The sequence below is a fragment of the Trachypithecus francoisi genome, unplaced genomic scaffold (genome assembly GCF_009764315.1).
Source record: "Trachypithecus francoisi isolate TF-2019V2 unplaced genomic scaffold, Tfra_2.0 Contig01579, whole genome shotgun sequence".
Classification (NCBI taxonomy): Eukaryota; Metazoa; Chordata; class Mammalia; order Primates; family Cercopithecidae; genus Trachypithecus; species Trachypithecus francoisi.
The window spans coordinates 6470174-6492329 of record NW_022681442.1 but is presented as its reverse complement, the minus strand read 5'-3'; the positions used below and the strand labels follow the sequence as shown (position 1 = coordinate 6492329).

Here is a 22156-nt window from a genome sequence, read left to right as displayed (position 1 = left end):
CACAGGCTGGGATACAGTCAGTTCCTCTTCTCACCTGTATGTGGCACCATTGAGCTCAGGATGAATTGCTTGCTGGTCTATTACTGACCAAGGCGCTGATGTGACAAAGAATTCCTTGTTCACACAGTTTCTTAAGCTTTCTGGGATGCGACCTAGGGTAAGATGATTAAAATATCATATTATTTTTACAAATCACAAGAAGTTTAACATGACACCTGTAGCTGCTTATGGGGGGAAATAAGCATTTGTAAAAGCGGAAAACATCCAAAGACCCAAGTGCTTGAGCTCTTCAACACTGACCTTCAGCCTCTGTCTGCCCCACCCGAACCCGAGTTTATGTCTGGGCCTAAAGGGAATGGTTCCCTCTCTGAAGTTTAGTTCAGGGCTTACATAAATAAACAGGGCCCAAGTCATATAAATTGGGTGTTAAAAGTGAATTCTACCTGTGGAGAGCCACCTGTAGCCAGCAGGATGGGAGCCGGCTGGACTGTGGAGCTGAGGCTGCCCTTGGCAGGCCAGAGGCACGGAGGCGCTCACCTGTGATGGCTCGGCGGATCTCCGTGGCAGCTGCCTCCCTCATCTCCAGTGATGCCTGCTCGCTGTACCAGGCAGTGTGAGGAGTGCAGATGAGATTGGGTGCATCTTTCAACGGACCCTGAGCAAAGCTAGAAAAATGTAGAAAAAAGAGTAAGCGGGAAACGCCGCATACTCCCCCTGGCCTCCTCAGCACGACGGAGCTCTTGGCCGTGTAGGAAAGTAGCTGCATAGATAGCGTGGATACAGGAACATCTGTGGTGGTATTTTATGAAGGCTGGGTTGAATGTAATTATCAAAATTCTGTAAGAACTGTAACTGGTAGATGAAAAAGTCCGATTCTATTGAGCGCTTGTCCTGCTCTAATCCAGGGCAGAGATGATGCCTGTCTCAAGACCAGAACCACCGCCACCACCACCAATTTTCTGCCTCTCCTTTCCCGGATGACCTTTGGGAAACTTCCAGTCCGTTTACAATTAGAATACAGCACCATCCTTAGAAAAACAGAGGCTGTAAACGTCATCTCTGGAGTTTCCTGCCCAGGGACCTGTTTGGGAAAAGGGCCTCAAGTTCAAAGTGTGAGGGTCAGGTGTGGAGTTGGGCCCTGTGGGCTCCGGGTAGGCAGCTAGGGCAACACGCACCTAAAGGGCTCCGACTCATGCACGTCAAGGGCTGCCCCTCGTATCCTGCCCTCCTTGAGGGCTTGTGCTAAGGCTTTCTCGTCCACCAGGCCGCCACGGGCTGCGTTCACAAGGAATGCTCCCTGCCTCATCTGCGGAAGGAAAGGAAAGCCGGTTACAGGCGCACTGTCATGGTGTGTGCAAGACTCTTGTACCAAGGTGTAAAGAAGAAAGCTGCAAGCTAGGAGTTTTACTAGTCTAAGTGGTTTAATGTGTGTGCTGCAGTTTGAGGGAAGGGAGTAGGAAGTTTTGGTGATGGCTGGAAGCCAGGGCCATTTCTGCTGATCCTGAGAGGAAGCAACACGGTGGAAAGGCTGGACTGTGCCGAGCTGCGGGCCTCTTGGAAGGCTCTGGGAAGCCTGTGAAGCTGGGTCCTGGCTAGCGCCTGTCCGTCTCTGCTTAGCCTGGCTCAGCCGAGGAGGAGGCTTCACCTGACTTGTCTCTGGTGTGTTGCAGGGTCTCTTCCCTGCTCAAGTGTATCCAGAAACCATCTCCCTTGCCCTCCATGTCCCTCTTGTGCCCACAAGCAAGTGCTACCACCTTTCGACAGAAGCTTCCATGGCATCTATTTGCAAATTACCTGCTTTATGGTAAAGTCATTGATGAGGTGGTGGTTATGTTCGTTGAGATTGCAGTGCAAGGAGACGCAGTCGCTCTGATACAGCAAATCCTGCAGGGTGTAGACCCTCTGCACGCCCAGGGACCGCTCGATCCCATCCTGCAAGTAGGGGTCATAAAATATGACGCTGAATCCAAAGGCCTTGGCTCGAACTGCAACCGCCTGCCCCGTGCGACCTGTACAGAAACAGAGCGTCCAGGTGAGTGAGTCCACAGCCCGTGCCCCAGCGCTGCCACCTCCATTGTGTGTGAGCCGAGTCCGGGCTTGCCATCCCTGCTGGTAGCTGCTGCCGGAGAAATCGCGTGCCCAAAGCTTAGGCCTGAGTCGAGCACTGCCTGCGAGGGGCCACCATGGCTGATGTAGGACAGGTGAGGACCACAGTGCTTGCTGCTTATATTGGCCACAGCAGGATTTTTGTTAAAAACAAAACAAAACCACCCTTCCTTGTTACTGACATTTTCAAACACAATTAGAGTGTTCTGACAAGCCCACATGCCCCTCCCATCACCACCCGTGTCCTCTGTCCCCACTCCTCTCCACACTTCTTGTGTGCACTGCAGGCTTCTTAACATGAGCTTTGTGTTTGAAAAACTTGCTCTCAATATAACAGGGAGTGATGTCCTGCCTCTTCATCACTAGGCTCGCTCCTGCAAAGGGTGACATGAACACAATGGCACCCTGCAGGCCGGCCTGAGTGCAGACTGGCCATGTGCTACTGTGTTCTGGGCGGGAGGCAGGGCAGGTGACCATCAGGCCTGGACCTGTCCCACTGGTGGGGCCTCGTGCCCATCTGCAAGTATGCAGCCTGGGCCTCCCGCCAGCTGTGTCACAGGATGAGGAGGTGTCTCCCACTCCCCCACAGCTGTCATTTCATAAACCCATGAAATAGCACCCATGAGGTGCTATCGGTCCCCTTGATAGCACCTCCAGCTTCCCAGAGCAATTGTCAGCATTTTCAAAACAAAATGGTTAGTGTTGATGCTCGACTGGGTTCCCCCGGAGATCACAGAAGGAATCTTTAAAGCCATGGTTCCAAGGTGCAGGAGGGAGAAAGACAAAGATGCGCATTTCCGAGCAGGCAGCCCGTGTTCCAGGGGTACCTCAATGCTGGATGGCTCCTCCTCCTGCAGCAGCTCCATCTAACTGACGGCCTGGCTAGGACAACTGCCGTAGTTAGAACAAAGGTTGAATAAGGCCAGTCTGATCAGGGACAGCTGCAGGGCAACTAGCATAGCAAGGCACGAACCATCACGCCTGCCCTCATCAGTGTCACCCCTTGGAGCAGGCAGTACTGGACGGTGGCAGGGACGGAGTGAGAGATGGCTGACGCACTGGCAACATGAGACTGAGGACCCCAGCATGCAACTGCTGTTCCTGCAGCCTCCATCCCCATTCATGATGTCTGTGCACGAACATGCTTCAATCAGCGGGGCTCACACTCTGCAGATCCAGGGCCTGGAAGGCCTGTGGGACAGCAGCCCAGAGCACCAAGCCTAGATTTCAACCGTGCTGACGGGGGCTGGGTGCTATTTCTTTGTTTTTTTTCCCCAAGTTCACAAACCCCTTGAACTTTATCCGAGATTTTCTGACGACCTAATGACTTAATCCTGCTACTGACTTAATCAAAACCCATTCCCTACAAAAGAGACCTACTCCCCCCACCACCCCACATCACCTTTTTAAAAGCACAGCTCCCACAGGCTACCTTTCCTTCAGTTTCTGTCCATGCCCCCAGCCCCAGGCTGCCCTCTCGTGGCAGCACCGCCCCACCCGCCTGCTGCACTGAGCCAGCTGGGCCTGGGGGACTCGTGCTCAGTGGAACCCGAGGTCAGCAAAAGCTCTTAGCCCAGGATGGCTGCGGCAGCTCCATCTAACTGACGGCCTGGCTAGGACAACTGCCGTAGTTAGAACAAAGGTTGAATAAGGCCAGTCTGATCAGGGACAGCTGCAGGGCAACTAGCATAGCAAGGCACGAACCCTCATCAGTGTCACCTGAAAGGCTACAGAGACACCTGAAAAGGGAGCAAGGAGAGACCATGACAGTCCCTGTGCTGGGGACCCAGGGTGGTGGTAGCAGCGGTTAGTGTACGGTTTCGAGAAAACAGGGTGGTGGCTGGGGGCTGAACTGGCTTCCATACACCGAGAGGGTTTTTAAAGTTGAATGACAAGGGCAGAGTCACAGGAACAACCCCGGGAAGAAGTCCTGTGACAGCTGCAGTCAGAAGCCCCTGAAACAAGCACTTCCCCAGTGAGGCCCCACCGTGCACCCAGGGTACTCATGACCACGTGGCCCCAGGCTCTGCAGCCTGGCCAGAGACCACCGAGGCCCCGAGGGGCCTCAGAGTATACGAAGATGGAGATGAAGCAGCATTTCCGAGCCATGAGGCCCAGTGGGGCCTGGATAGAGGGAGCCCGGTGTTCACACCACCTCTGCCTTTCCAACAAAGTCAAAACACGGTGGGTCCTTTAAAAGATGCCCAGCAGTGGACACTTCAACTCAGACCCCAGGCGAGGCCAGACCCAGGAGATCGTGGCCTGTAGAGGGGACAGAAAGATGTACACTCCTGGAAGCGTCCAGCAACTTCGCTCTCGTTCAAGCGGCACCCCAGGTCCAGAGCAGGGCTCGTGGGGAGAGGAGCACGGGAGCTTCATCCTCGGAGGTGTGGAGCTCCAAGCAGAGACTGAGCAGCAGCTGGGAGCTCCCGGAGGCCAGAACATTACTGGCCCCGTGTGCACATGTGCGTTCTTGGAGTCCCAAAAGGCAGATACCATGGATCCCACCAAGTATCTACTTACAGATTGGGAAACTGAGGCAAAAAGCTCAGGTCATTCCCACAAGGCCACAGAGCTGGTAAGTGGTGGTGCTGAGATTCAGTGGCAACGGGCTGAGGTCTCCTGGGTGTGGTGTGGACCCTGATGGTGAGCAGGGTGGGGACCTCCTCGAGCCCCCATGGAATCAGGCTGCTTACCGTCACCTTCTCCTTGGCACCGGCCCCCCACCACCTTGCTAAAGACCCTCCTGGGGCCTCTCCCCACGTGTCTCCTTTTCCTGGCCCCCTCTCAGGAGAGCTTTCCAAGCTGACAGCCTGACTCTGCCACCCCAACCTGGCATTTGAAGGCCTTCAGGAGTGAGGCCATGCCCACAGTCCAGGTCTCCACTAAACCGCCAGCCCCTACTTGAGCCCCAAGCCTGGCTGCTTCTCCATGACACAGCTCCATACAGCCCCTGCCCTTCACCCCTGCCCAGGGAAATTTAGTGGGCACGGTGCCTTGCCTGCTGCTCCACAGCAGAGAATGCTATCCTGCCAGACACCGCAGACAGCAGCGGACACGCATTCTTCCACAACCAGCCCAGATCCTAACTCTGGGGCAAGTTCCCTGATGGGTGTTGACTCTGATCTCCTACCCCGTGCGACACAGGGAGGGGGCTGGCCCTGCCTGCCCTGGGGACTCCTCAAGAGCAGGCTGGGGTTGCCTTTCCCGAGAGGTCCCCACTGCGCCAGCCCGCATCGGAGGGGGCGGGGATGGATGCAGAGGGTGGCACGTACCAAAGCCGATGAGGCCCAGCGTCTCCCCACGGATGCGGGCCGCTCCCGAGGCCACCTCTCGGATCTGTTCCACGCTCTGAACCCGCGTGCCTTCCCGCAGTGCCTGGTACAGCCACGTGTTCCTCCGGTACAGATTGAGGATGTGGCAGATGGTAGAGTCCGCTGTCTCTTCCACGGCTGCAGACGGGATGTTGCACACAGCAATTCCTAAAAGCGACGAGGCCAAGGCCGGAGATGACAAAACCTCAAGATCAGTGGGGAAGCCCCAGGGCTCCCAGCCCGCCCTCCTGACACGGGGTTGTTGGCACGGGGGGAGGCCCATCTTATCGTCTAGCAGACGCGGGGCTGGGCACGTGGGTGGTAGGCCCTCAGGCTCTGATGCTCGGGAGGCTCTAGGCCGAACGTCCGCCCCTCCCTCCCAAGGAGGACTTTTCCTCCAGGACGTGGCTCCCGAACAGCCCAACTCCTATGGCTGATCTCGGGCCTGACTGGCTTCCTCCCGGGCTTGTGCTGAGTCCCAGGAAAGGACCTGGAGTGGCAAGTTAGTGGGCCTAAGACCAGACTCCTCCAAATGGACCCCACTCAGGCTCAAACCCCTCAGGCTCATCCTCATAGAGCTGGCAGGGATGACAAAGAATGGCTTTTGGTTTTAAGGTATGCTAACAGTTTGATGCAAAAAACATACGTTTTAAACATACTTGTTCCACCCCCACGTGGATGCATGGACTGGCCCTGGGACAGAACTGATGACCGAAGCGTGTGCACAGTCATCCTGTGGCCCTGTGTTCAGCACCCTGCTCTGGTGGGAAGAACTAGACCAGATAGGATGCCCTCCCTGCCCCGGGGAGCAGCCTTCAGGGCCAAGCGTGGCTTGGGGTAAGCCCTCTGGCCCCGTCCGAGCTGCAGAGACCAGGGTCAAGTATCTGCCAGCACGAGGCAACTGTGGCATGGAGAGTTAACCCAAGTCATAGGCAGAAAGGGCCTGACATTTACCCTCCACAGCCAGAGGGTGTCTGGGAAGAATGAATGAATGCCAGATACAACAGGGGTGCAAGGAGGCAGAGGGCCAGGCTGGAAACGGCCCCTCCCTACCACCCAACAGGTGGAGAACCAGACGCCTACTTGCAGCAGAGACCAGAGGGGCCGAGCCAGGGGTGGGGCCCCAGGGGGTGGGCTCAGCAGCCAGCCTCTGGCTGGCTCCCAGTTGAGCTCTCTGAGGAGGGGTGTGGTTATTTGGGCACCATGTCGGCCCAGGTGAAAAGGTTCCCACCTCATCTCAGGTTTGGGACCCCCTAGGAGAGTGCCTCTCCCAACAAGGGTTGCCCAAGGCACCGGGACAGGGCCACCTTTAAGCCAACCCACGATTCCTCTATCTTAAGTCCTGAAGATTGGAGTGGGGACAGCGATCACCAAGGCAGCTTCTTGGCCTCTACTGGACCGGAAACGAGCAGTGGACGCCGCAAACCCCTTTCTAGACAGCTGCATGGCTGTCTCCCCAAGAGGGCCACCCCTAGGTCTAGGGTCTTGAGAGTGACCCCTTCAGCAGGACACACAGCTCAGAGAAGGTGAAGCCACCGTGAGCAGGTCATCCACCCACCCAATGTGGCCACTGAGGGCTCCTCCCGGCCACAGACACCTGCCAAGGGAACAGTGTGGTTGACTGTGACTGAGGCCGACCAACTTTCCCACGAGCTGGATGCCAGGAATCTTGCAGGAAACGGGCCTCGTTCATTTGAAATAGCTCAGCAGAGAAGCTGGGGCTTGATCACATGCCATGTTATTATTAGAGTCAGATAGACTGAGGCCGATGCCAGAGTTGAAGAAAATCTTTGGCGGTTGGGACAATTTGCATTCCTCGGGCAGGCTAAAGCCCAGCAGGGAGGCCCCAGAGCAGAATCACCCTCAGGGACAGTGGCTCCGTGCTGCCGCTGGGGCTTGGCCGTGCTGCCTGGCGTGATGGGCTGATGCCGGCTGAGAGACCCCGCAAGGCCACCTGTGTCAAGGCCCGCGGGTGGGTGGGGCACAAAAAGGGAGGCTGAGGCAGGACATCCGGTCAGTCTTCTCACGGAACTTGGACATTCAGCTCCTCAGTTCCAGTGCTCACCACAGTGCAGAGTCCCAGGACGGTGAGAGGGTGCAGGAGGAAGAGCTGCAGCCACTGCCTGGGATGGAAGAACCTTCCCACCCCCACTGCTGCAGCGCCTCTGCCAGGAACCTCCATAACCTCACCGCCCTCTCGGAGGCAGCGTCTTAGCTGTCCTACAACGCTCCGTGGATGCAGCCTCCCTTCTGGATGAGTCAAGCTGCAGCAGCCACACGATGCCACACGATGGGTGTGCCACACTTTGAGTGCCACACGATGGGCGGCTCTGATACTCACAGGCTGGGCCTCCCAGTGTACATGGAGCCCGAAACATGGCACCAGAGAGGCAAGCTGCTTTGCTCCCACGGTCAGTGCCATGGTGTTTTCATCCCTTCAGGACTGCCACTGGCACGGGAACCAGATCAACCAGCTTGCTGGAGGCAGCGGGGGTGGGGAGGGGTGTAGGGCCTCTCGAGGTCTTCCCCTCGTGTCTTCCGTGTCTTCCTGGCTCGTGGGAAGAAGTGTAGGTGAGCAGTTTCCTCAAGCGCTAACTCTCGCCCGTCATTCCAGGGCTGATGGCTCAGAACCTTGCGATCCCAGAAGGCTTCCCCAGAGGCCTAGTGTGCTGCCTCGTCCAACATGGAGGGCCCTGTTTTCTGGGCCTGCCAGGGACCCCCTTTCACTTCAGGAAGAGGGCCTGCCTGCAGCCACCTGCCGTTCCCAGCCCTCAGCACAAAAGGCCCACTGACCGCATGATGTGGGCAATGCATTCGGAGACAAAGGACGTCTGGACAGAGGCTCATTTTCCGCCTCCAGAGTCTACATTTGAAAAGTGCCCTTCAAAAGGGCCTCACAGATGTCTTCCAAGCGACCTTATCAGATGGGACCAGGATCAATGAAAATCCACCACTCACAGCCCTTCAACATCTTCCAAAACCGCAGTCCCTGGCCCTGGTCGTCTTCTGTGGGTCTCAGAACTCAGGGAACACAACCTCCCATCTCGGCCCTCCTGGGCCCCCCGTCATTGAGGCCTTTCTGTCCCCACTGCCTGTGTGGGGCCCTTCTAGAAATGGAGAAATAGGAAGTTCAGTTCCACAGGCAAGGACCTCCCCTCTCTCCCTGGAAAGCAGCTGCTGGTCCAGCCGAGGAAGGTGAGGGTCAGCACCCATGTGGGCCTGGGAGCTGGGAGGTGAGGGGCAGACGTGCTGGAGAAGCAAGAGGTGTGCGGGGAAAAGGATTTGAGAGCCCCTGGCACATGAAGCTGTATTCTTCTCTGCTGTTCAAACTTGGGATTTCAGCTCTACCAAGAGCACAAAGGACATTTGTTTTCAAACAAAAATATCCTTGTTTGTGCCAGGGAAAGATGGAAAATTGTAGTTGATACTAAACACGCTCTGGAAGACTCACATCTTCCGGAGAGTCCTGGTTCCAACGGAGGGGCTCGGAAGGACGCCACGGCTGGTCGCAAGCGCGGGGCGTGGGGACGGCGAGGGGTGGATGTGTGAGGCTGCTGCTTCCAGGACCCTAAGGGGTCTGGATCTCAGTGACCCTCTCTCCTTCCCTGGCCTTTTGCTCTGGGATTTGCCCCTGGGGCAGCCCCACCCCGCTGTGTCCCGACCCCTGTGAGTACATGGGCAGCTCCACCACTCGCCCGGCTCCCCAGCCCTGCTCCTGACACCAAGACCCACCCAGTGCTTCTGGTACTCGGGTGCTGCCCCAAATGGCAGTGAGGGACTCAACTAAGATTCTGACCCCAGGCTAGGGTTGTGGAGAGAAGGCTCGAGCCCATGGGGGTGGCCTCCCTGAAAACGTGGCCGGTGGTGCCCGAGGGCAGGATTCAGAGGTATGTTGTGCTCTACTCAGAGACGAGCTCACACCCAGCCCGTCCCGGAAGCACCAGGGCCCACTGGGGCCTCAGCCGATGGGACAGAGGTGGGGAAATAGCACCCAGGCTACTCCTGGAGCACAGGAAGGGCTGTTCCGAGGCCAGGCTGCTGTCTGGACCACTGTGCCTGGGTTCCAAGTGGTTCTGAAGTATCCCTTAGCAGCCTCATGAATTTGGGGCACCTGAGCACTCATAAGGCAGAGTACAGCTCCCACTCCAAAGTGCAGGGGTGGCCGGGCGCGGTGGCTCAAGCCTGTAATCCCAGCACTTTGGGAGGCCGAGGCGGGCGGATCACGAGGTCAGGAGATCGAGACCATCCTGGCTAACACTGTGAAACCCCGTCTCTACTAAAAAATACAAAAAACTAGCCGGGCGAGGTGGCGGGCGCCTGTAGTCCCAGCTACTCGGAGGCTGAGGCAGGAGAATGACGGTAAACCCGGGAGGCGGAGCTTGCAGTGAGCTGAGATCCGGCCACTGCACTCCAGCCCGGGCGACAGAGCGAGACTCCGTCTCAAAAACAAACAAACAAACAAAAACAAAGTGCAGGGGTAGCATGTTCCAAACACAGACCAAGCACAGCGCCCACCTGGCCCTCTCCCGAGGACGCTCGATGACAGTGGTCTGCTCCTCATGCCTCTGCACTCAGCCCTCACGGGCTCACACCGGGCGCTGGGCAGAGGCCCCTCAACACGGCCCCAGCGCCTGTGGCTGGGGGTGCAATGAGCAGCTCTGAAGCCCCCAACTCCGGGATCGCGCCTGTGCCTCTGCTTTTCTTTGGAAGCCTCTGTCATCAGCTGTGTTGGGCAGGGGGTCTACCTTGCTTTGGTGCCGACCTGGGTCAGATGCTGCAAGGGCTGCGCTCCCAGAGCGGGAGGCCCAGGTTCCTGTGTGGACAGGGGTCTGGAGCTGTGTACCCAGCTGGGGTAGTTTAGGGGATGCACCCAGCAAGTGGGTGGTTTAGGGGACATGTGGCCAGTCGCATTCTCCCCTCTGGAGGTGGCGCTGGGTGTTTCCAGATGGAGCCAGCAGCAGCTCGGTGTTGCCCCGAGGGCAGAGATGCATCATCACAGCCCAGCAGACCCCACACAGCAGCCAGCAGGGACAATCCTACCTGCGCCATGTGAAGGCAGGGCCGGCAAGGTGCTCCACAGCCCGCCCTGCAGGCAGCCACCTTGCTACAGCCAGAAGCGGCTGCTCCGTGTCCCAGTTCCAGCTGCTTCTCCGAGCCCACCCACGCAGGCCCACGGAGCTCCGGACAACTCCAGGCAGCCAGTGCTGCCTCGCACTCACCGAGCTCGCCGGCAGCCTTGATGTCCACGTTGTCGTAGCCACTGCCTATCCGCACGATCACTCTCAGGGCCTTGAACTTTTCCAGGTCCTCCCTGGTGAGGGTGATGGTGTGGTACATCATGGCACCCACGGCTTCGTTTAGAACCTGCGTGGGAACAGAGCACAGGGTCGGAGCCCCACCCCGGGCAGCCCACCGGCACCACTTGGCCTGGTCTCCTGGCCCTAGTGCCCTTGAACCCGAGGCAGGGGAGTTCAGTAGGAAAGCAGGGAACAGGGGTTTTGGGGCCTGTCAGTGACTCAGGGCGACCTAATGGGGGGATGCCGGGGAGGGCCGGGGAGGAAACTGCCCAAGGTCAGTGCAGCTCCTGGTCGGGCAGGGCGGGCCCACCTTCTCGTGGATTTCCTGTGTGGACTGCGCGTCACAGAAGGCCACAGTGGCCAGATCCTTCAGGATGGGCATCTCCACAGTGCAGTCACGGCCGTCCAGCAGCGCCACCAGGGGGCGGGGGTGCAGGGGGCCGTTCATGATCTGGGGGCGGATACCTGCAAAGAGGGAAGCGACGAGCACAGTGGGTGGGTGGCTGGAGGGGCAGCTCCCCACTCATCACTGCGGGCAGGGCTTGGACAAGCGAGGGCAGCGGAGCAGCGAGGGCCCCACCTCCACCTGCATCACCTCCCGGCGAGCCACTGTCACGGAGAGGGGCCCCCATCCCCACTTCCGATCCACTTGCGGCTCTGGTTGGAGATGCACACAGCTGCTTCCCTGCCAGCAGACCATAGTCCCAAGAGCCTCAGGACCATGGGGCCCCGAGGCCAGCACAGGAGAGTCCAGCACAAGATGGGCCCCCACGCCATGTGCCTCCCCGCCTGCACCGGCACCAGCTGCCCTCGCACAACGTGACAGGGGATAAGGCGTTCCTGGAGAGGCCCTGCACAAACAAGTGCCCTGGGCAGGCTCCTCCAGCCCCTCTCACCTGCGCTAGGTGGGAAGAGATGCTGAGTCTGGGGCAGGGAAGGTATTGCCTGAGGGCAGGACGCCTCTGGGGGCTCAGGAAAGCAAACTTCTCAGAGGACCACACAGCAAGCAGCTCTCTAGACAGGCCAGAGCCATCATATTAACCCTGACAGACTTCCTGGTGCTGCCAACAAGGTGAAGGGATAGCTGTGAGGGCAGAGGGGCAGGGGCGACCCCAGGAAGGGCCCCAGTGGTCCTTCCCACACGTCCAAGTCCAAGTTCTCTAGCAACTTCATCTGGACCAGCAAGGCCGCATCTAGATGTTCAGCAGAGTGGTGGAAGGCCTTCACCTGCCACGCCACAGATGCACATGCTTGCGCCCCGTGCACATACAGGGCAGACACCCTGCAGGGCCCTCCCAGGACGCAGCGAGAGCCCTAGGCCCCAGGGCCTCTTTTCTCTCGCTATTCTGTGCAGCAAACCCAGCCGGCTCTGAAGACCTCAGAGACAGAAAAGTAGCATTTTCTCCAAGAAAAACTGCCCCCTTCAAATCCATCCTTGGATTTTGTAGGTCCTCCTGACCATCTGCCCAAACCTCAAATCTTCACGGCCCACACCCTGGATACAAGAGAACAGCCATCTGAGTTCCAGAGGTGCGATCCACCGAGATGCCAGGAAGGGGCAGTGCCTCTTTTCTTGTCACATTAGAACTCTTTAACCTCAGATGAAAGCTCTGGGGCTCATCAAGCCTTCAGATGTCCAGATCAGCCCTGATGGCAGCCTTACATCCCCGTCCCCTCCCTCCCTCCGAGGCGGGACGGTTCAGGCCGTGGCTCCAGGCTGGGCCCAGCCTGGTGACCCACCATGGGTAACCCAACCAGGAAGGTGCGACATTCCCGGAATCGCTGGCCTTTGGCCACAAGGCAGCAGGCTCAGGCTCCCACAAACAAAAGCAGGAGTCTTCCACAAAGGCCAGCTTCATCTGTGTGGCTGCCACCTTCCAGCCCTAACCTCCTCAAGGGCTCTTGGTAGTTCCCAAGCTGGCCACTTGGTGGGGACGGTGATCGGGACCCCAGCCATGGCGGGCTCCTGCTGGACCACCAGGGCTCATATTCAGTTAGCCACACACTCTAGTAAGGAGCCGAGGAAGAAAATCCCCCTCCGCTGGAGCCTACGTCCTGTTAAGACTATACACGGTGCTGGGGAGGGACGGCCCAGGGCACCCGCAACTGGGCCTTGGGACAATCGTCTCTTTGAACACAAGGTACAGAAAAAGGCTTTTGTCTCAGCCTCAGAAGAATGGGCTGGGGGAGCCAGGGCCACAGCCAGCCCTGCATGGCCCCCAAGCTGTGTGCAGTTCTCCTGCCACCCCTGGCTGGGAGAAATCGTAGCCCCTCTCAGCCCTGAGCTGCAGCCGCACCCGACGCTCAGACACCAAGGGTGCACGTGCACCCAGTCACTCCTGCTGCTGCCCCAATGCCCAGGTCCCCCCAAGCGGGGTGTCCGCATGAATCTACGCCAGGAAAACAGGGCAGGGCAGGGGGAAAATATGGCAGGGATGAAGGTCAGCACCCCCATGTCCTCGCCAGCCCACGACCCGTATGGGTGGACAGAAAGTATGCAGCAGAAAGCTGGACACCCCCTCAGCTCATCCGCGAGGTCCACAACAGCACCGTCACCCAACGAGGAACCCGACACACATGGCTCCCACCTGGGTTCCTCTCTTCTGCTACGAAAATGGTGCAACTGCCAAATTCCAAAAGATTCTTTCTCTTTCAGTAGACTCCTCCGGCCCCCTACTTGAGGTCTGAGGGCACAATCCTGTGGGGCTGGGCAGTCCTGGCCTCATCCCCCAGGCTGTCGCCCCTGCAGGGTGAGGAACACCCCAACTTCACTTTCAGGGGTGCTGGCAGGATGGTTACTGGAGACAGTGCCTGATTATAAGAAATCCAAGCTGTCCACTAAACAGGAGCCACACAGGAAAACCACGCTGGGCGCAAGGTGGGAATCCAGAGCCGCCGATGCGTCTGGGGAGCCTGAGAGGCCACTGTCACAAGATGTCCATCCACAGCATCATCAGTACATGGATCCGTTACCAGGGTAACAAACTCCAGGTTGCCTAGCGATCGGCTCCCTCCCCGACACGCGTTGCCTTTCTCGTTGGTGAAGCCCACCCTTTACCCTCCCTGATGGCTGGGCACGAAGAGCATGGCTGAGGATGGCCCAAGAGACCTGTCCAAGGTTTGAGGCTCGAATCCTGGCAGGAGGTCCTTCATGGCAAGGTGGGAAGAGAGAAAAGCAAATGGGTTCCCATGCTGGGAAAAGATGCCGGGCACAACGGCCGGAGGTGGGGGGTTGGGAGTGGGTGAGATGCTCGCGTGTCCTGCATGAGGTGCAGGGATATGGAGGCCACAGGAGACTCCCAGCCCTGAGCGTGAGAGCTTAGCTGGGACAGTGCCAAGGTTTGCTCTAGAAAGGAAAGCACCATCTCCCATGTGCTCCTTCAGTCCCAGAAGGAAACTGTCCACCTACACACCAGAGAATTTGGACTTACATTCAAGCCCCTGCATGGCAGTCACTGCCCCTACAGGCTTGCCTTGCCGGAGCCTGGGGCAGAGGTTCCTGGAAGATCTCATATGGAAGATCTCATATGGAGAGATGAAGGTGCAAACAGATCCCCCATCTTACCTCACACAGGACTCCTGACACCTGTTTCAGGCTTCTGACAATTTGAGCAAGTTTTTAACATATTAGGATGTAACTGACACACAGAGTAAGATTCATATACATTAAGATGGAACATGACCCTTTTAGGGATGTGGGGTCCCCAGGCCCAGTGGGGTGGGAGGATTGGGAATTTGAGAGGAGAAAGCCCAAGGCACAGTATGTAACGAGGGCTTCCTGAAAACTGGGCTTTATGATAAAAAAGCCAAGGCTTCCAGTTGCTATGCCCAGCTGAAGGCCTTTTCCATGCAGACAGACCACAAGGCTGACAGGAGTCCTACAGCGCTGCTGTTCCTCCCACTTTACAGCCCAGGAATCAGAGCTCCAGGTGGCCCCGTACCATGGTGCGCGACCACAAGGTATAAGGAAACACTTGGGGACGAGGTTCACAGGGCCCTGGTGCCCTCTATGTGCTATTCTTCCTTTCTACCATCTCCCACCAGTAAACCTGCCTTGTCTATTTCAGGACAATTCCAGCTGCAACTGGACACATCAGGGAAAGGACATCAGTGCCTTCCTGTTGACAGCCTGCCCACATTAACTGTGTAAAGCACAAAGCCCTACCGGCTCCCCTGGTATCAATTACTATCTGGTTTCAGGCTTGCGTGTGCACCGGTGCGGCCCCACCCCGCCCCTCCATCTGGGATGCGCTGTGCACCAGCTCGAGGCCAGTACCGACGCCCATCTCTGGGCCTGGGATTGCTTAGAGCTGCAGCTGCAATAAATAATTGTGAAATGAGAGATGCTCAGTCAAAAACAAAGACAACACCAGGCCAAGTTGCTGGAGTTTTGTGAACAGTAACCAGATACCTGGGAAAAGCCAAGCCCGCAGGTCTCACAGATCCTAAGTCAGGGAGATCTCAGGGAGGATGCTGGAAGGATTCGGAGCTGGAAAACACTACATTTCATTGTGGGGAGCTGCTGCTTTCTTGGATACAGGCGGACAGGCCTGGAGTTGACCTCCTGGCTCAGTACCATGCAAGGCAAATGGGATGTTCTCCTGAGCAGTCAACAAGAAGGAGGACTGATCCTGCCACAGAAAGCTGCCTGCAGTGTTTCTGAGACCCATTTTCCAGTCTTTCTAGACATTGTGTGAGCTAAGCCGACATCCTTTCAACAGAAATTCTCATTATTTAAAAATGATCTAAATGGGTTTCTGTTGCTTGAAGCTCAAGACAAACTACCCCAAGGGAAAGGTTTTGTTGCTTTCAGGATTTTAGGCTTCCACCCAAAGCAAAGCAGCTGCAATGATCATTTCTGACATAGGAGGCAAAGGATGGCTCTGACTTTTTTTTTTTTTTTTCTTTTCTTTTTTTTTGAGACAGAGTTTCACTCTTGTTGCCCAGGCTGGAGTGCAGTGGCACGATCTCCGCTCACTGCAACCTCTGCCTACCAGGTTCAAGTGATTCTCCTACCTTAGCCTCCCAAGTAGCTGAGACTACAGGCACGTGCCACCGTGCCTGGGTTATTTTGTATTTTTAGTAGAGACAGGGTTTCACCATGTTGGCCAGGCTGGCTTCAAACCCCTGACCTCAGGTGATCCATCCGCCTTGGTCTCCCAAAATGCTGGGATTACAGGCAATGAGCCACTGTGCCTGGCCGGCTCTGGCCTCTTTTTCATAACTCACTAGATTTTATGGAAGTTTCCTGACACCGCAGCAGTCTCAAGACACTAGTGCCAGACTGGCTGGGAGCTCAAGGTGGCGGTCCCCGTTCCTGACAGGGGCTGCGGCTGCCCAAGGACAGATGTTGGCCACATACTCAGGGGCTGCGGCTGCCCAAGGACAGACGTTGGCCACATACCGCAGGGTTGCCCCATGAAACCCCTGCAGGTTGCAATCTTAGGGCTGACAGAAGCTGTCACATTCATGAGAAGAACCACTGTTCAGAGTCACAGCAGTGGCCTTGCAGGAGGGAGCCTCTGTGGAATGAAGGTAGTTGCTGGAATTTGCCAAGTGCGGTCACCAGCTGCCCTAACACAGATAACTGTAAAAAGTACCTGGATCCTTCCACAGACGGGAGATCCAGGCAGGCCTTCCAAAGATCGCGACAGAAGGCGTCATTCAGAGTGCTGCAAGCAGCTCCCAGCTGTAAAAAGTAAAGGTTCCTCTTCAAAGACTTTCCTCCTCGTCTAATTAGGAGGAATAAATAGTAACTTCTCTTAGAGGCAAAATGTATTCAAAGACCTGTGCTAACATTCTCAAATATCTGCTAGCCGTGGTAAGGAAATCAATGTACTGTGTGTTCTTAGCTCCCACAATTTAGCCTAAATATCTGCCCTGGCATGCTTATACCGGTCCAAGCAAGCATTAGGTCATTCCCTGTTCCTCTTCCTTATTTAAAAGCTTTTTTTTTACCTTTCTCAACATTCCACAAGTCACTTCCTCCTTCCTTTGTTCCCCTCTACCTTTGCCTCTTTTAAAAAGTTCTAAGTTGCTAGCCAGTCAGGACAAATACAGCATGTGAGGTCCCGTTCCAGCCAATGGAGACCGGACACAGCCATTGGGTGGACACGTCAGGTCATAAATGACCCTGTCTCCTTTGTTCGGTGTCCTCTCGTGGTAAAACTGCTGGCAATTGTACCCTTTCTGCAGGAAGTAAAAATGGCCTTACTAAATAAATTAAATTTATGTTCAAGTGCTATTTCTTTATGGCACCGAGGAACAAACATTTCAAACAGAGCCAAGCGATTCAAGGCTTCATCAGCCCCTATCACCTGCAGTGGCCTGGGAGGCAGGAGAGCCTAGCAGCCGGTGTGGTTCCCGGCCTCATGCACAATGATCCAGGTAGAAAGGAGACAAAAACCTCACTAAACCCCAGAGGCCGGGGTGGGACAGGGAGGGACCCAACAGAGCTGTACCTGAGGCCCCGCCTGCCTCCAAGGAAGCCCCACTTAATATCCCACCAATCCTACCACCCTCAGAAAAGCTTTCTCTGAAATGCAGCCTGTTCCCCAACTAAATGGCCGCTTTCTGCAATCCAGCATGACCTGATCCTCACAGGCTAAGCTCAGCAGACCTGATTTCTAGAAAGCCAGACACAGAATCAGAACTAAGGTCTGCTAAGAGTATTATTTCAGAGGCTTGGGTTTCTACAATATTAAACTGAAAATTGTGACAGGGCCAAGCTGGGGGCCAGATACTGACGCTGGGACATACGCAAGTGCCTCTCAGACACTTGGCATTAAACTTGTAAACACAGCTGCCTCAATGGGTCTACAGGCCAGCCCAGCACACAGGGCTGTGGAGCTCTGAGTAGGGGGAGGCGGTCTGTGGGAGCCTCGTGTTGTCAAGGTAAGAGATGCTTCCCTTGCTTTGTAAACATGTTGAACCACGTTATAAAAGCTGTTCTAAACCGTCAGACGTGGGATCTAAACAACAACAAATGTTCTGCAGTTGGCTGATCTGGAATATGAGCAAGCCACGGTGACTCCCCCTCCTTGTGCCCCCAGCAGCCGGGAAGGTGCCCGCCCCCACGGCAGCTGCAGAGAAGACTGTGGGAAACAGGCATCTCCCCTCTGCCTTGCACAAGAAGGACCACAGGTGCAGGTTGCTGATGAGCCGTGGCTCCAGGAGCAGCTTCAAGGCATGATTTGGAAGAAAATCTGTGTTGCTAAGAGTGGCACTATTTTAAGGTTAAAAAAAAGAAAAAAAAGAAAGAAAGCAACTGCTATTGGAAATCTCAGCTTTGTTTCTACGTTGTTATCTGCTTTTTCATTTGGCAAATGGGCTTTCTCTCTGCGTTGTTTCTGGGAAGCTGTCCCAATGCTGCGTCCACTTCCTTGCCCAGCTTCCCAGAGGCTGCAATTTCATTTTACAGTCTCAGTCATGTATAGGTAGTATGTGCTTCCCTAGAAAGGAGAACCCAATCCTCAAGTTTTAAGTGTCACCTGACACCCCCAACAGATTGCCCGGCTCATGTGCACACACCTCCTCCCACCATGCAATGCAAATGCGCAACCCTTATCTCTCTTTCTGCATTCATGGCAGACATCACTAATCGATCCCCACATTCTTCCTGAAGCCAGGACCTCAGCCCTGGAGTGGCATCACACACACCAAGCTGTCGAAGACCTGGCCCAGCTGAAGATGATTTAACTCAACCTTGGACAAGGACTAGCCTGAACCAGGCACTGGAAGACAGTGAGGAGAGAATGAGAGAGCAGCGTGGTATAAAGTGAGTGCCGGGGAATTTAAAGAATGAAGAATACCTTCTAAAGTTAGAAACTGGTGATGGCTGTGCCGTCACTGTGTACATCCTTAGCAGCTATAGGGATTATCCATATTTTCTCCAGTGAGGTACAACCGGGTAGGAAAAAGCTCGCAATCTGCTGCATATTCAGCCAGCGCACTCCTCACACTGAGAACACCAGGATCTTAGTCTTCTAAAGTTGGGCTCTTACTTGCGAACAATTTAAAAGGGTTTATGGCAAAGGGTTCATGTGAATTATCCCTCAAGTTCCCCCTGCCTTTCTGTAAGGAGGAAAACACTGAGTGTTGGGAAATCCAGCTTCACCAGGGCCTCTGAGCACCCTGGGGCTGTGCTGTATAGGGTGCCCCACAGCAAGTGGGCTCCCCAGAAGGCTGGATGTGCCCCCTGGGGAACCTAGCTTTAAACTCTTCCTTGGCTTCTGAGTTTGGCATTCTCTGCAAAGTCAGCTGGAGGTTTGGTGAAGAAATGGCCACAGGAACACCTTGATAAATAGATTTGCTTCTTAAATAAAACATGTATCTGAATGAGTCACAATGTGACATGTGAGAGGCTCGCAGGTAATCTCCCTTGTAGCTCAGGTGGCAGCTGGACACAGAGCTGGCGAGGCAGGAGGCTCCAGGTACCCCTGTCTTTATCCAGCCAGGCAGGTGCAGTCTGCTGCTCCCCAGAGCCTGGGCCACGTTCTCTGGCCCCCAAAAGCTTTCTGGGTGATCATGTGAATAACCGGGAGTATGTGTGGTATCTTCCACGGTCGGAAAGAGATGTCTAGAACCACACCATCAAGTTCAGGAAAAAACACAAAATACAAACCCCCTGAAAATAAAGCTCGTCTGCAACCCTAGAAAGACAAGCACGTGCAGTCACTTCAACAGGTTCCTCAGAGCCCCCGGGAAAGCTGCAGCCCACACCCTGCAGCGTCGGCGCCATGCTGAACAGAGGAGCACAGGGCCCTGAACACAGGAAAGTGAGAGGTATTTTCTCATTTTGTAACACAGCTTAAAATAAAAAACCCAAGTTAGGTGCTTGAAAGTGTTTTTAGGCACTGGTAGCTTTTTGGAAGCCCAGACACTGTCCTGTTGGCTGACGCTGGTGTTGAGTGTTCGGGCTCCGTCACCTTCACCTATCCCTGGGAGCAGCTCATGTTCTGGGGTGAATTTTTGCCCTGAGGAAGCAGGTGCCATCCACCCAGGGCAGATCCAACAACCCCACCCAGCCCGTGTGAATGCAGACACTGCTGACTCACTGGGCCTGAAAGATCCGTAAAGGGCCATCACCAAAAACGGTGCCTTAGAAGGCATTCCCACAGCGAAGCAGCCAAGGACGTGAGGCTCTGCTTCTATTTTTGGTGAGACGCGCTACGTGTGCGAGATTTCCCCAGTGTCCCAGCCTCACATGGGTGGTCCTTGGGCTCCAGGAGGGAGGACAGGATGTGGGGATAGAAGCCGGAGCAACAGCCAAGCTGGAGGAGCAAGGAGTGAGGATTCTGGCTTCCCACTGGGTGAGGCTCTGCAACATACCCTCCTGCTTCCCAACGCGGGGACAGTCCCTGCAGGGACGGGCAGTCAGGATCTTATGCACAGGATGGGGACACTCTCAGCCACCACTCTGGAGGGGAACACACATCATCTGAGTCCCCTTTCCAAAAAACAGTTCCGGTGGAATCTTCCAGGACTACTTGTTCTCTTCCTGCCGGCACGCCAAGGTCAGATGTGCCCCTGGGTCAGACTCCCCCACCTGCCTGTGCCTCTGCACACCCCACTCATGTGGCTGCTCCTCCAAGCCTCTGTGGAAGAGATGAGCCTCAGGGCATCACCAAAGACTAAAAATTGTTTTTTTTCCTTTGAGATGGAGTCTCACTCTATTGCCCAGGCTGGAGTGCAGTGGTGCGATCTCGGCTCACCGCAACCTCCGCCTCCTGGGCTCAAGTGATTCTCCTGCCTCAGCCTCCCAGACAGGGTTTCACCATGTTGACCAGGCAGGTCTCAAACTCCTGAACTCAGGTGGTCCGCATGCCTCGGCCTCCCAAAGTGCTGGGATTACAGGCACAAGCCACTGCGCCCGGCCAAAAGACTAAATTTTAAGCAGCACAAACCTTCCAAGGACAAAAAGCGGCCCCCATGTGACTACCTGTTCACCCTGGTGAGCTCACTCGTCCAAGCCAGGACTGGCTGGTCCACCTCACTCACTCCTGCCTGGGAGCTGCCCACCTCACCTCTCCAAGCTGCCGGCCAGCAGCAAAGAATGCTATGACTATGACGAGGGCTGTGAGGTCAGCGATGGGCCTTCTGTCCCAAGGGTGGCAGCTGCCAGCATGTGGTTCCAGCCCACTGCTCTTGAACGATGAGATTCTCAATTCAAGGGCCCAAGCTCCGAGTTGTGAGGTGGTCTGGAGCCTGTTGGAAAGACCACCGAGAATGCCCACTGTCTGCTCCGTCTCAACTGTAATGAAAACTGGCTGCCTGTAGCCAAGGGGCCGCCTGGGACACCCCCACTTCACATACCCCGTGTGGGCAGGTGCATTCTGTGCCACAGCAGACACACACCAGACTTTCCCAGGATGTGCCTGGAAGCTGGAGAAATACCTGGAAATGCCTGAAGTTGTAAAATACAAGTCTGGAGTCTGGTGCCTGGCCCACTGCCGTCAGCCTCTTTTCCTTAATTGGTTTTCAATACTTTATTGCAGCAATAAAATCACCTATGCACCCAAGAAGGCAAACACACAAGGAGTCGAGTTTCAGGTAATAAAGGGATGGTAAACAGTCAGCTCTTTATACCATACGCTGGGCATCATGACCATGGAATAGAGCCTGTCCCATTTAGAAAGATGGTCACGGTCACTTCTGTTGCACCCTCCAGACAACCCTGTGCCATAGATGCTGCCATTTCCCCAGCAGGTAATGGAGACTGAGAGGTGGGGGGAACTTGCCCAGGGTCACACAGCGAGTAAGGGATGGAGTCAGGACTCAAACTCAGGTCTGACACCAGAGATCAAGCATGCCACCCCAGGGCCCACCGCAGTGCAAACCACCTGTTGGATTGGTTCAACTCAACAAACTCTGGACACCGGACAGACAGACAGCATCAGGCCTGGCCCTCGGACACAGGCCCTCGGACACAGACAGGTGATGTTGCCTCAGCAGGCTGAGGTAGGTCTTAAAGTTCTCTCTTTTACTGCGGGAACGTGATTGTTCGATCTACCAACCAGGCACACAAAATCAAGAACCAAGGGCCTGCGGCTCTTCACAGGAGGCATGCGCTGTTTCCCCCTGGGTGTCTCTCTGGATCTTGCAGCCTAAAAGAGGCATCATTGTGGTAACTATCAGAACTGCGGAGAACAGAAGGACGCATCCAAGCAAGTCCGAGACGCCAAAGGATAGCAACTTGTGTGTGCTGGGCCCACTCCCCAAGCCGGATGCAGGGACACATGGTCCTTCTCACAGCGTCCTACTGCCCCAGCAGGCATTCATGGCCCTGGTGATAAGAAACCTTGTCCTAACCTGAACAACATAGTGAAATCCCATCTCTACAAAATTTACTGGGCGTGGTACCACATGCCTGTAGTCCCAGCTACTTGGGAGGCTGAGGCAGGAGGATCCCTTGAGCCCAGGAGTTGAAGGCTGCAGTGA

The 22156-nt window shown here is 55.7% G+C and overlaps 1 protein-coding gene across 11 annotated transcripts in view; it reads right to left on the bottom strand.

Annotated features, from left to right (window-relative positions):
• CTBP2 (C-terminal binding protein 2) overlaps positions 1-22156 on the bottom strand; it is a 173370-nt gene that overhangs the window by 4180 nt on the left and 147034 nt on the right. For all 11 annotated transcript variants that reach the window (XM_033179665.1, XM_033179642.1, XM_033179674.1 and 8 more), the window contains 7 exons: positions 11028-11182; positions 10640-10784; positions 5382-5588; positions 1795-2009; positions 1176-1306; positions 538-665; positions 35-152 (listed from right to left, as the gene is read on the bottom strand). In XM_033179665.1, the coding sequence (XP_033035556.1) occupies positions 35-152; positions 538-665; positions 1176-1306; positions 1795-2009; positions 5382-5588; positions 10640-10784; positions 11028-11182 (1099 nt within the window). The remainder of the gene's footprint in view (positions 1-34; positions 153-537; positions 666-1175; positions 1307-1794; positions 2010-5381; positions 5589-10639; positions 10785-11027; positions 11183-22156) is intronic.